The sequence below is a fragment of the Hoplias malabaricus genome, chromosome 17 (genome assembly GCF_029633855.1).
Source record: "Hoplias malabaricus isolate fHopMal1 chromosome 17, fHopMal1.hap1, whole genome shotgun sequence".
NCBI classification, from domain to species: domain Eukaryota; kingdom Metazoa; phylum Chordata; class Actinopteri; order Characiformes; family Erythrinidae; genus Hoplias; species Hoplias malabaricus.
The window spans coordinates 10,386,487-10,399,852 of record NC_089816.1 but is presented as its reverse complement, the minus strand read 5'-3'; the positions used below and the strand labels follow the sequence as shown (position 1 = coordinate 10,399,852).

At 38.2% G+C, this 13,366-nt stretch overlaps 2 protein-coding genes across 3 annotated transcripts; one reads left to right on the top strand and one right to left on the bottom strand.

Moving 5' to 3' along the window:
• The first annotated feature begins 10 nt into the window (after nucleotides 1–10).
• gpr137 (G protein-coupled receptor 137) lies at nucleotides 11–5,222 on the top strand. Its single transcript, XM_066648914.1, has 8 exons — nucleotides 11–88; nucleotides 609–1,477; nucleotides 1,586–1,635; nucleotides 1,726–1,966; nucleotides 2,479–2,628; nucleotides 2,726–2,854; nucleotides 2,948–3,063; nucleotides 3,293–5,222. The coding sequence occupies exons 2-8, from the start codon at nucleotides 1,106–1,108 to the stop codon at nucleotides 3,384–3,386; spliced, it is 1,152 nt and encodes a 383-aa protein (XP_066505011.1). The 5' UTR covers nucleotides 11–88; nucleotides 609–1,105; the 3' UTR covers nucleotides 3,387–5,222.
• syvn1 (synovial apoptosis inhibitor 1, synoviolin) lies at nucleotides 5,185–12,948 on the bottom strand. Of its 2 annotated transcripts, none has more exons than XM_066648912.1 (16): nucleotides 12,777–12,948; nucleotides 11,447–11,585; nucleotides 10,954–11,046; nucleotides 10,702–10,854; nucleotides 10,555–10,603; nucleotides 10,121–10,224; nucleotides 9,569–9,695; nucleotides 9,378–9,477; nucleotides 9,227–9,292; nucleotides 9,003–9,119; nucleotides 8,479–8,639; nucleotides 8,237–8,389; nucleotides 7,556–7,699; nucleotides 6,594–6,777; nucleotides 6,350–6,456; nucleotides 5,185–6,189 (listed from the first exon to the last, which is right to left on the bottom strand). In XM_066648912.1, the coding sequence occupies exons 2-16, from the start codon at nucleotides 11,576–11,578 to the stop codon at nucleotides 6,017–6,019; spliced, it is 1,863 nt and encodes a 620-aa protein (XP_066505009.1). In that variant the 5' UTR covers nucleotides 11,579–11,585; nucleotides 12,777–12,948; the 3' UTR covers nucleotides 5,185–6,016. The 2 variants fall into 2 exon arrangements, with proteins under 2 accessions (XP_066505009.1, XP_066505008.1); XM_066648911.1 differs by having other exon boundaries at nucleotides 5,186–6,189; nucleotides 12,689–12,948.
• Nucleotides 12,949–13,366: the final 418 nt, after the last annotated feature.

The window sequence follows — 13,366 nt, the reverse complement described above, 5'->3', positions numbered from 1 at the left end:
GCTTTCATATTCCGCTTCAGCGCTGAATGTGACTCAGAAGGAAGAAGGTCTGACAGCTGGTAGCTAGTAAGACTGTAACGCAGATAAGGTACGCTCATTTCTTTGCTCGTTTGGCTTTAAGTATCGTATCAATTCCACAGACAGTGTTATATACTGTAATGTCGATTTAAGTGTAACATTAACGTTATATGTGAACTAAGTCACATGAGCATATCACTGTAATGTAGCAGGTTTGCTGCTAGCTGTGTTTACTGTCGTTTTGTTTGTTGGTGTAACCGAGTTAAACCAAAACACACCAGTCATATCGGCTGGGTTCGTGATATAAAACCAGTCTGATCGTTATTTCTTTGTTCCCGGATTTAGTTTGACTGAAATATAGCTGTACATGGAACACAGGGTACTTTGATTTGTTAGCCAAGATTGTTTTTATTAGTCGTAATGCTGTTAAATAATAACGGAACTTACTCTAACTTACCGTTCCACCTTAAATACTGCGGCTGTTCTGTTCTAGAGTGTCATAATTTAAATTGCTTCCGTTGTTAATGTGGAATAAAAAGCTAACTAAAGCTTCTTTGTATTTTTTATAATTATTTTCACTTTCATTACAGGGTTGGACCCAAGAGACATATTTGGCTTCGTTCTTCTTGCTAAAAGGCAAAATCTGTGTTGTTTTTGATCGGAGCATATAAAATTGTTTACATTGCCAGTGCTCTTTAAATTGAATGCAATGCCACCGTCAGAAATAGATGATTGTGTTAGAGGGACAATGGGGATTTAGGGTTTATGTTTACCATGTGTTCTCCAGTCTAGAAATCCCCACCTGATAAACTTCAGCATTCCTTGATTATCTACAGCCAACTTGCATAACAGCTCGTCTATAGAACTTAGCTATCTCTGTCTTTCATGGTTCAGGTTAACCAAAGATAAAGATCACACATTTTCGAGACAGATGAACACACTGAGCTGGCCCAAATAGTTTAGCTTCTTTACTGACCATATTTATAATGCACTTTTGCTCACTTGTTTAAATCTACTTTGATTACATTTGAAATCCTGGACAATTTTCTCAATAGTTTCTGTATATTCTCCTTTGATAATCGCCATTATGGAGGTCACACCTCCTAATCCCAACTCTTCCGTGCCGCCACCACCTTTGCCCATTAGTCCTGCAATGGCTCCATCTGTACAACTTGGGGTCACTATAGTTTACACATGTCTCTATGGGAGTTTGTTTTTGATAGTGTACATTCAGCTTTGGCTGTTGTTACTGTACCGCCATAAAAGGTGGAGCTACCAGAGTGCTTTTCTTTTTTTCTGCCTGTTCTGGGCAGCCCTTCGTACTACACTTTTTTCTTTTTATTTTGGTGATGCACTTGCGGCAAACCACTTGCCCACTCCAATCTACTGGCTCCTCTACTGCTGTCCTGTGTGCCTGCAGTTCTTCACTCTGAGTCTCATCAATCTGTACTTCACTCAGGTAAACTTTTTCAGAGTCAAATTTAGATTGATACACTGATAGTGATCAGTTCTTTAACCTTTTATCTTTATTTATTTATTTATTTATTTTTGTGTCTAATTCCAACAGGTTGTCCTTAAAGTTAGAGGATTATTCAGAATAGAGCCAAGTAAAGGATTGTAAGTGACAAAAAATATGAGTGACTGAATATTGAGACCAAATGCATGTTTTTTTTAAGGGAGATGTTATAATAGTTGTCTTTTTTTCAGGTGGGTTGCACGTGGTGTGTATGCAACCATGAGTGCTGTTTTCTTATGTGTTAACGTGGTTTGTGCCAGTCTTGGGGAGCGAGGGACCATACATGAAGTTGGAGACAAAACGTGGAGTTTGGTTCTGATCAGAGTCCTGGTGAATGACCTGCTTTTTATTGCTGAGGCTGTGTGTCTGGCCACTTCCCTGCTTATATTGACCCGGTTCTCTCCCTCCACCAGCCCTTATCTACATAGCAAGGTATTCCACATTAATAGTGACTTTTTATTGTTATGTGTTTATTTAATCACCTTCACATCTCACAAAGCCAGATGTCATGCTTAGTCAGCTAACATTAAACTTCACTGGACTGAATCTGCAGTTCTAGACTGAGATTTCAAGTAAGAAGCAGCACTGGGGCCAATGAGGTTGTGGTAATTCAGGGTCACTAGTGAGAAATTTGTATAACAGCATTATAAATCTAGTTTGTATTTATTAGATAAAGTTAGTCAGGAAGACAGACCCCAACACAAGTCCTGTGCTTCTGGCTAGTCTGATTTTAAAATAGAGAGCTTGGTCAGTGTACATATTGTTTTAGCAGAATTTTTATTATTATTGAAAATGTTTGAGTACTAAAAACTGTAATGTTAGTCTGATTACTGATTGCATTTCTATTTACAATTCTCTCTGAACTTGGTGATGGCAAATATTTGTTCATTTCTAAACTTTGAAAATGCAATTCCATAGGTGCCACTATATTTCTTGTGTTGCAGGGGACCACTGTTTGCCGGACAGCAGTGTTGGGAGCTGGTGTAATTTTGCTCTTCTCGAGTAGAGCATGTTATAACCTTGCTGTGCTCATCCTGTCTCAGAATCACAGGGTAGCATCCTTTGGCTTTGACTGGTACAACATCTCAGATCAGGTATGATCTAAAATGATAAAATATCAGAAGATGGAAATGCACTATAATTTATCACACTGTAAAATTCCCTTTTAATTCTTCTTTTGTTTCTCTCAAGGCTGACCTTCAAAGTGAACTTGGAGACACGGGCTATATAGTATTTGGTGCTATCCTTTTCATATGGGAGCTACTACCTACCAGCCTCCTTATTCTCATTTTCAGAGTACCTCGTCCCCCTCAAGAAACGGTCAGCTTTTCTTATTTTAAAAGTGGTCCTGTTTTGAAGCACTGAATATTGTTTAAAACTTAGTGACACCCCCCCCCTCTTATGTTGTTTCAGAACTGCAGTCCAGTTATAAACACAAGGGGTCCACGCTCATATTTCTTTGATGACCCACGGGGAATGGATAGTGACAGTAGTTCTACTTGGTCACATGGTTTACGCCCTAATAACAGGTATATTAACTGTATCCTGAATTGAACTATTACCTCAAGTTTATTCAGAAGCTGTTCATAAATATTTAATTAAATGCACAATTCTAGATTCTAATCTGATAAATCTTTCACATACCTTTTTAAAAGGGTTTCTTAAGAATTATGCAAGGAATGTTTCAAACGTTATATCCAAAAATGTCTAAACTATAAGCTGAACAGAATTAGAACCAACACTTTCTATCCTTTACAGCTGGTTTGGCTCAATTGAGACAACTCCACTCCTCTTCAATAGGACAGATCAGACCAACCAGCATCACTCTCTCTACTCAACTCCACAGAACTGAACTCTCCACTGAGGCAAGGATTTAGGGATTTGACTTTGATTATTCTCAGGCAGTACTGTATCAGTACCTGATCCTGTGGAAAACAGCAGGTATTATTTGCACTGATGCTATGTACAAATGCTTGCACCTTGCAATTTCTATATTTTTGATTATAGACAGAACTTTAATAGAAATCGTTTTAACTTAATAACTCTACCAGCATTTTAAGCGGACATGCAGGCTCGACTCAGTTTACATAAACAAGGACCAATAAATTGCTGTTTTTCCACTTGCACTCAATATTTTGATAAAAATAATAGAGCTATAGTGAAGCTGATTATCACAGAACATGTATCCTTTGTTTTCAAAATACTGACCAATGTGAATGATTTATTTTTTCCATTTTAAATATTTTTAAAGGGAAGATACTAAGGGACTAACCCACTTATTTTTGCTATACATGAAAAAATATTAATTTAACTGTTAATAACATTTGAATGACTGCATTATTTGAAATATTTTTAGTAATATTCCCCTGGCAAAAATTATCACCACTTAAGTGGATGTTCACCCAGCTTTTTTTTTTTTCTCTTTTAAAACTTTGACAAAAAATGACTTTTTATTGTCTAAACATTCTTGCATCCTAAAAAAAAAAAACTCAACTAAGGCAACTTACTTAAAATCATAATATTGCTATAGCCATGGACTTCAATAATGAAATACAATATTGTATAATCAACCTGGCCCCCCAACTTTCTTGAATAGCATTTTGAGGGAGAACAGTTTTATCCTATTTTCAGTAGACTTTAGATCCGGACTGTTTGCTGGCTTTCATTTAGTTGATGCCTTTCCTGAAGAAAGGTTTTACCATTCTAAGCTTTGAGGCAAGATGCATTATCGTCCTAAAAAAGACTTCACCAAACGTGTATTCTACCTAATGAGAAAGGTGTCTAAAATGGTCAAGTACATATGCACTGACTTTTGGGATAATGATTGCCACTAACTCTCTTCTACCTGATATGCAACCCAATACCATAAATGAGCAGCATAATTTAATTGCATTTGTTTCATTTGAACACCACCAGACAATGAAGACAGGCTTGGTCAATGCATATTTATAATTTAAACTGAATTGATATTCAGTGCTGATCATCCACACGTCGTAATCACATCACTGTAACCTTGTTTTTTATTCTGTTTATTTGTGAGATGTAGTTGAGATTTTTTTGTTTTTCTAAATGTAAACCTAGTTTCACGTGTCTAATTTCTTAGTCATGTCACAAACATGGATTCTGGTTCTACCTGTTTTTCAAATTTATTTTTCATATATTTTTGATTTTTCTACACTTTGACATCTTTCCTGGTTCCACAAATGTGTTTCTCTATTGCACCCTTCCAATTTTGTTTATGCTTGCACAAAATTGTACACACAGCTTATTGGGAACAAGCAACATCTTTTTGTCACACTCTGTGTTGGGTTTGTTTTAGTTGTATGATCCTTTTCATTGTTTCAACTGACAACTCCTGTAGTGCATGTTTTCTTTCAATTGACCAAGTCAACAGCATGCAAGCATTCCAGTTTAAATATCATTTTGAATTTGTGCCAGTGTTTTAGAAGTGCAAATTACAAAGTGATTCCATGTTTATTTTCCTATACTCGATCTAGACATGACATTAATTCAGTTAATTATTTTAAGGTTTATTTTAGAAATAAAGAAAAAAAATGTAGCAATAAAATTAAATTAATCCTTTTGCATCTTTTGCCATGTAGGGAAAAAAAAGCTGTGTGAGTCCATAATTTTTGCCAGAGGATGTAATATAAAAATCTTGAGTAATTGGGGAAAGATTTGACTTGAACAGTTTATTCTGCATTATGTACAGATTCTCCTATTAAAACACTTTATACAGTATGTACATGTATATTAATTTACTCTGCAATGTTTTCATGTATGATTTCTCCCTTGTAGCAAAATTCAAATCTAAGGAAAATTCAAAGAGCTATAACTTATCAAAAGCATAATGAATGGAAAAAAATCCTCTTTTAAGGACATATGGCAAATCCAAGGAAAAAAAAAAAAAGAAAGTCATCCTTCTATTCATTCTGTGTAACGGGCATCCAGGAAGGAGGAAAGGGGAGGGTTTGAAGTGAGAACAACAGATAATTTTTAAACTATAATTAAATTGAGACATCTGGCATGTCTTGGATTATTAATTTTGCATTTAAGGGAACACTAGTTTACCTAAAATTACAGCTTCAAAATCATTGTGATGCTTTACTGACCTGTAATAGGGGAAAAATAGCTTCTGCCTCTGGACTCAGCACTGCAGAAACTGCATTATGTAATTTTGAGAAAATCACCACCCCACCAACCACTGATTTTAGTACAGCGCTGTAAAAATTAACTACACTGGGTGAAGTCCAATGAGCAAAAAAAAATCCAAATCTTTCAGTGTTCCTTTAAGTACTTAGAAACTGGACTTTTAAGAATACACAGACTTGACATGCTTCACTTAAGATCTGCACGTATAAGAGCCTCTCTGGAAACAATTTGATCTCACGCACCCAAAGTGCTAAGAGAGGGTGTATGAGATGTGTTTCTACTGTAAGAAGTCCATTCTGACATTCTGTGCCTGGTTTATTGGATGAATGATCAGTGGTCAATAGGCGGTGTGGTCTCTAACTTGCGCAGACGTCGTTGTCTAAGCTCTGCAGCATTTGGTGCACCATCATCATCATCATCATCTTCCTCCTTCTTCTCTTCTTTATCTGCTGCTGTGGCTGAATTTAGCTGGGAAAAGCCAGTTGCTCCATTCATAGGACCAACTACACAGAAGGGAAAAGGGGGAAAAAAAAAAAATAAAAAAAAAAATAATAAAAACACACCTTAATACATGCCTAGGAATTTTTTTATTATTATTTTTATTACTATAGATTAGTACTAAAGGAATGTAAGGGTCAGACATTTTCCAGTCAAATCACTCACCTGTTTGTGCACCACTATCCTGGCCAGAGGCCTCATTGCTGCCTGCAGAGGATTCTGTTCTGCCAGTTCTGCTGGCCACGCCAGGGCTGCTTTCTGATCGAGGAGGACTAGTGAGCAGAAGAGGAAGTGAAAGTGAAAGTCTGTGTTTGGCATTGCAACAATGAGGATTTTTAAAATACTGACATAAGGTCAATGGAAACTACCAGCAGCAAGTGAAAAATCCCAGTTGTTAGACTTTGTTTACCTGAGTGTGGCAACAGTGGTGAGGTAATGGTGGATGTTGAGCATGGCAGCATCCAGCAGTGTGTGAATATTGTGAAGGCACTGTAACCTGGCCTCCAGACCTCGGCGACCCTCCTGCTCCAGTTCTCTCAGCTCCTCCTCTGACATTGTGGACAGAGATGCAGGTGGAGGAGGCATAGATGACACTAAGAGACAAGATAGGTATGACTTGGCTCAGAACAGAATATAGGAGGTGTTATTTTATATAAATATAACCTTATCTATAGTTGGATATTCACCCAAAATGCAGCCATATTTTTAAAGTAAACTAATCTAATGTTTGATAAAATAACATACCACCAGTTTTGTGACCAGTGTGAAGTAGGTTTGTAATGTCGCTTTTCCACCATGAGGGACCAGCTCTACCTCACACAGCTCAACACGCTTAAAGCTTGACGCTTTTCCACTGGCAGGGCTCCTCTGTGAAATGGAGCCGGTGGAGTCACAAAATCCTGTCTCTAACAGGAATCGCTGGCTTTGAAAACCAAAACAATGGCTGCGCTAAAGTTGGGCGCCGTTGCGTGTAGTTTCAGCTTTTTAGACTAAACACAGCTCCGTGCACCAGTTCTCACAGATCCACTGTACTTGTTGCACGTTCAGCTTTCACTGGAAATCTCGTTGGCCATCAGCCCAAGGAGCATATAAACCTCTTCAAAATATCTCGAGGTAAAGTTACGAGCTGTAGTTGTGAGTCAGATAAAAATAAATGTGAAAGTTGCTGTAACTTTAGTGGCGAGTTGGTGCTGGATTTGAATGAGCTCTGCATTTCGTGGTGATTGACATGGCTCTGGCCAGTCTACAGGGTTTACACGTCACCATTTAGTACATACTCAGCACAGTTGGAACCCCGAGTGAGCTGGGACTGAAAACATACCCAGTTGCAGGGACCAGATTTGGCCAGTGGAAAAGTGCCATAATACTCACTAAAGGGTGGAGGTGGAGGCATGGGCAGCCATGGTGCAGAGGGGAATGGTGGAGGCATAGAGAATGGGAATCCAGGCACTGCACCTCCAGGAACACTGGCAGCACTGTCTGTGCTGGGCTGAGTTGAGCCACTAGCACCTGGATCTGCAAAAAGAGCATGCAAACATCTAAGAGAGAGATTTTTATATATATATATATATATATATATATATATATATTATTTAAATATTGTTTTTATATATTGCTGTGTCTAAAAATGCATCATGAGCCTGTTCAGTTATTTTTCTAGTTAATCAGCTTGAATATTGGCTGTTGATTTTACTACAAGTAATATTCAGAGAAAATGATTTCTCTGGATTTGATAGAATACCATTTATGATAACAATTGTATTACTACAAAAACATTTCATTCTCTGCAGGCACAGCATGCAGCTCATTTCAAATACACATTTTACTCCTAACAGTTAATTCAGTTAGCAAACACATTAGACAAACTGAACAAAAAACAGAACATGTCTGTGATTAACCTTGGATAGTGAGCATATAATAAAAATTAAAAAGTGCACAAATAAATGCTCATAAATGTTTATATGTAAGCAATCTTGCTGATTTTCTCAGTAAGCCAGATATGAGAACAATCTTTGACTTGATTAAACTGTATTATTAGGAGAAAACGCTCACCTGCCCCCGTGGTTTGGGTTGTTTCTGCACTGGTCTGTGGAGTGCTAGTTGCAGCTTGAGCCCCTGGTGGGGCAGGAGGCGGTGGAGCACCAGGGAAGGGACCCCATAAAGGGAAAATGCCTGGGGGGAAGTGAGGCATCATACCTGGTGCAACTGAAGGGGATTGCAGAACAATTAGCAGAAGTGAGTTAAGACATAGGGGGTATAAGATGGAAACTTTTGCTGTTGCTGATCAGCTTTACCATTAGCAGCCGGGGGTGCAGGAGCATTAGCCTGAGCTGCTGGGGCTGCAGGAGCTGCTGGAGCAGCAGGAGTGGGAGAAGGATTAGGTTGTGATGCTCGTAGAACATCCATACGACAAGTTGGACATGTCTGCTGTCTCTGGAACCATGAGCGAAGGCAACTGTTAAACAAACAAATAAGTAATAGATAATTATAGTTATTACCCATGATGCTGTCAGCTGGGGACAATTTAGTAAACCTCGCACTACATTGTGGCAAAATGCATTGCTAACAAATGTTAGCCCTCACATCACAGTTGGAATACAAATGACAAAAAACAAGCTAGTAGACACCCTTGTCTATATTCCCTCTCACATTTAGCCCAAAATGTCTAATGGTTGTCTCAAAACATCCTCATTGAGGGATCATGACTGGCCCTGTGAGAATACCTGTGGACTACAGATGAGTTAAGTGCATTTGTGAATACCAGTTGCAGTCATATGCATTAATGTATAAAAGGAGTGATACAAAACTGCAACGGAACCTTGAGTGAAAGATGTGGTTGCAGGGCAGTTTCTTGGCTCCAGTTACCATTTCCTCTCGACAGATGATACACACGTTGTCAGAGGCTTGCAAATCCTCAGGAGTGGCATCTGGATAGCTGAAAAAACATAGATTTGTGTGTCATCAAATATGCTTTATTTAGAAACAAACAAATGCACATAAATAAACATTGACTCCTTCAGTATTTTTAGAGAAACCACTCACAGCGTGTTCATGTTGCGAATGGCTCGTCGAGACATAATTGCATCGGTCACTGCTTTCTTAAATTGCCTGGTGAAAGAAAGAACATTCTAAATAACTAGGAAAAATATGTCAGAGGATATATTAGAATAACAATGGCCGCACATTCTCTCACCTCATTGCAAGATACATAGGACGGATAGCAAAGAGAGGGAAGGTGTGGACTTTGATCATTATTGTCATGAACGCCATGTACAGCAGCACTTTGATGAAACCTGAAGGGCATAAATGAGATCAAATGTAAGAGAATATATAAAAGAAGTTTGTTTTTGCACACTAATACATTCAAAGGTTGATCAATCCTACCTGTAAAGAGCTCTGTGTAAAGCATATAGACTGCTTTATTTTCCCACGGGTTCTCACTTTGTAGATCAATTGTATGCAAGGTGTACTTAATGAAGGTGGTAAGAACCATAGTCATAAGAATTGCATACTGAAAGAGAGAAAGAACACGTGAGGGGAAGAAAAAAAAGCAAAAAGGAAGGAAATGAAAATAATAAATGATGTACACTTTCTGGCATTAAATGTGTGCTTAAAGGAAGTATTTTCCTTTTTTGCCTCAGATAAAAACAAAATGGTATAAACAGTTATACTCCCGTTGCTTAGTCATTTGTTGAACGTACATTTCTGTACTCCATTAATTGTGATTTTGCATAATCCATCATGCAAAAGTGTAAGATGAAAGTTCTTTTTCTGACAATATTTTAAAACATTAATTCCCTGCACTGATGCTGAATATTATAGTGTAACAGTTTAAGGTGTGTATAAAAGAGTACTATATATCCTGATGAAATGTGATAAGGTCATGAAAGGTTCAATTCAGGACACTGCCCTTGGCAAACAGAATCATATAATCACCTCAAAGCCAAAGACCAACTGTACTGAAGCCCCTCTTGTAATAATGCTATGGCAGGCATGATTGACGAATAAGAAATCTAATATTCCCAGCAGAATCATCAGCGCTGTGCAAGAAAAAAAAAAACATGATGCACTAATTAAACATCCTTTCCAAATAAAGCCATAAAGCATGACACACATTTCTTAGGCCAGGTGCAGCCTCAAGATTTGCATATATTAAAAATAGGAATGCAAAACCTGGGCTCTTGGGAAACAGTTAAATGTTTCATTTTGTATGCCTACAGAAATTACACTCCCTTGAAATAGTTATGACTGTGACAATGGTCCAAATTCAAAGGTGAAAGAGGAAGAATAAAATGAAGAAATGATAGAAGAAGAATTAGAAGAAGTAGTCAGCAATGTGATTAAAACTGCTACAAACATTATATACTCACAGAGAACTCTAAAATGGAAGACCCATGAAATATTTGGACTTCTTTCCATCTGAAACAGAGGAAGGATGATAGAATATATCACACTTTTAAAGAAAATTAAAAACAAAAGTCTCTTGATATTTTTGATAGAATTTGTTGTTCACTTACAAAGTCCACCCTGTCTTCAGCCAGCCAATGGAAGCACTTAAGGAAGAGCAGCAAAGTGAAGAGGGCCACAAATCGAGGAGAAAAGTCATCCCTGAAAACTGTAAAGGCTAAGCAGGTCTCTGTCACGGCATACCAGGAGCGCTCAATCAGGTGCTGATGTAATACAGGAAATAGATAAATGCAAAACAAATTGTGAAGTTTAGCTCTCCATCCTTAAATCACCAATCCAGTTTTGTTGAGCTGCTAACTTACCTCCATCTCTGCAGCTCTCAACTGGCCAAAAAAGACCTTTCGCATGAACTTTCCCAGCAGAAAAACCAACACAAATGCCTGGATATACAAAACCTGACAAAAAGACCGGTTTATACAGATCAGTGTAAAAGCTTCCCAAAATTAACAAGACGTTTTGAAACTTGTTTGATGCAATTGTTTTTCTTTAAACACAGAACAGGCACCAATAGGACAATTTACTTTGTTTTTATTAAGTCAATCACACACGACTCTTCTGCAAAAAAAATTACTGCTTAACAGCAGATCCCTAGAAATACATTTGTAACAGCATTTTCAAATCAAATAAAAAGTTTCACCAAGCCAGTATTTAATGTCCACTACTCTGTCAAAGTAAAGGTATGGTGCCCTTCATTTTTCTGTATTAAAACAACATTCCTGCATTTCTGCACATCAAAAAAAAATTAAAAATGATATATATATATATATATGAAAATTAATAATTCAGTTTACTTACTGCCATACTAGGGCTGCTTTTGGTGAGGTATACCACTGTAGGGTAGAACTGGTGTTTAAGGAAATAGGCATGAGCGACCACTGCACCAGTCAGGGCCAGGCTAGTGGCCGTCACCAGAGCTGCTCGCACCATTTTTGCACTAAGGAACAACAAATCAAAGAGTTCAGTATCATCATCACCATCATGAATCCACCAAAACCCAGTCACAGAGTCTACAGGTTCAATTTAGTAGTGTTCTAGACTAGTTACAGGGTTCACACTGGTGTTCCAGTCTTTCAATGAACCAACCTGACAGTAGTTTTTAACAGCTTATAGTGCATTGTTATCATTGAATTGTTATCATCTGTAAAGCTTTAGGGCCAGTTTGCCAAATGTAGTTACGTCTACAAGAAAAGGAATGTCCAATTGTGACATACAGGTTAAGCCTAGTTTAAGGCTTAACCTAGTCATTCAACCGACTAAATCTGAAGACAGATAAAGCACAAATAGACACAATGTCATAACAGCTGTTCAGAATTTACAGGCCTGGATGAGGGATTTTTTGCTCAATTGGTCACTCCTTAAAATCAAGCATATACGGACATGCTGTTGTAATTATTAAGATCTCTGTCTACAGCAACACACACAGCTTTGTTATGGGCATATATCTACTAGCTCATTTTCATACCTAAAAAAATATGTATGCAGAGCCGTTTTAACTTAAGGCTACATTAGCTAGACAGCTAATAACTACAGAGACATTAAAATAGCCGGGTTGCGTCCCAAATCTCATAATACACTACACAAGCTTTACTAATGAATGTGCTCTTTCAAATGGTGGTTATTGTATTGACAAAGACAGTGTTTGTATTTATGGTTTCGGACACATATGGAGTCGGGCTGCACATAAAACCACACACTACTATGATGTACATACCACATTACATAACGTAATTTTAACATTTTTTTCCTTATGTTTCTGTACTCTAAAAAGATATGAGGTTTAGTATGAACAGACTGTTTTGGGCGAAGCCTCAGACTAAGGCCATGTCCAAAATCACATAATACCAGCGTAATACTCAGTGTAACTATCTAAACCTCTATAAATGTCTAATACACGGTGTAACTACATTTCTTCAATTTCCTATAGTGCTCTACTGAGAGAATAAACGCTGTAGTCCGGGTCGTCTGCAGTTTTTAGGACGCAGCCTCATTCTCAGACTTAGACGCAGACTCGGTCTCAGACTCACGGTTAAATCTTACCGATTCCGTGCCTGTTTAACGGCGCTGTCGGTTTAACGGAGCCGCAGCGCGCAGCTCTCCGGAACCGAACCGAATGCGAAGGACGTACCGCAAAGAGCTGCTCCCGAAACACCACACTATCACACCTGTGCCTGCTCTTCCATCCGAAAATAACAGTATTTGGACTGAGAGCTTTAAAGCCGCGCAGCTCGGCGTCGCTACTTCTCGATTACGTGTTTATTTTTCGCTTGCTCTACAGAAGGCCACCTCATTTCCGCTGTCGCCACGCCTCGGAAACGTCAGTGCTGCTCTCCTTCAAATTAAAAGTGTTCGTAGGTCGTGTCTCAAATACCTCCAACTTCCCTTCATAGCGCACTACACAGACATTCGATATGTCTGAATCGCAAGTGGTTCCCTACTCACTACATAGGTCATGAACTATCGCTTCTACAGCTAAATGTGCACGACATGTTACACAGTGAGCATAACCGATAATAAGTCAATAGAAAAGAGGATCTATTATATAATGTACAATATGTATTTCATGACAGGAAAATACACAGAGCCATGAGTTTCCTTCAGTGACGCTGCACTCAGATGGTGTGCTAGGAATCCAACATAGAATCATTTGGGATTCAGCCAGTCTTGTCTTATTCCTATTGCCTCTGTAGTACACTGTATAATAGACCATAAAATAAC

What these genes read in the sequence shown, in the direction of transcription:
- syvn1 (XM_066648912.1), bottom strand. Translation starts at nt 11,578, where the DNA reads ATGGTGCGAGCAGCTCTGGTGACGGCCACTAGCCTGGCCCTGACTGGT. An exon ending in TGAGAGCTGCAGAGATGGAG is followed by an intron (nt 10,855 to 10,953) that starts GTAAGTTAGCAG and finishes GTATTACATCAG; the next exon opens with CACCTGATTGAGCGCTCCTG. An exon ending in AGTTGGTCTTTGGCTTTGAG is followed by an intron (nt 9,696 to 10,120) that starts GTGATTATATGA and finishes TCTCTCTTTCAG; the next exon opens with TATGCAATTCTTATGACTAT.
- gpr137 (XM_066648914.1), top strand. Translation starts at nt 1,106, where the DNA reads ATGGAGGTCACACCTCCTAATCCCAACTCTTCCGTGCCGCCACCACCT. An exon ending in TCAATCTGTACTTCACTCAG is followed by an intron (nt 1,478 to 1,585) that starts GTAAACTTTTTC and finishes TAATTCCAACAG; the next exon opens with GTTGTCCTTAAAGTTAGAGG. An exon ending in GGTTTACGCCCTAATAACAG is followed by an intron (nt 3,064 to 3,292) that starts GTATATTAACTG and finishes TATCCTTTACAG; the next exon opens with CTGGTTTGGCTCAATTGAGA.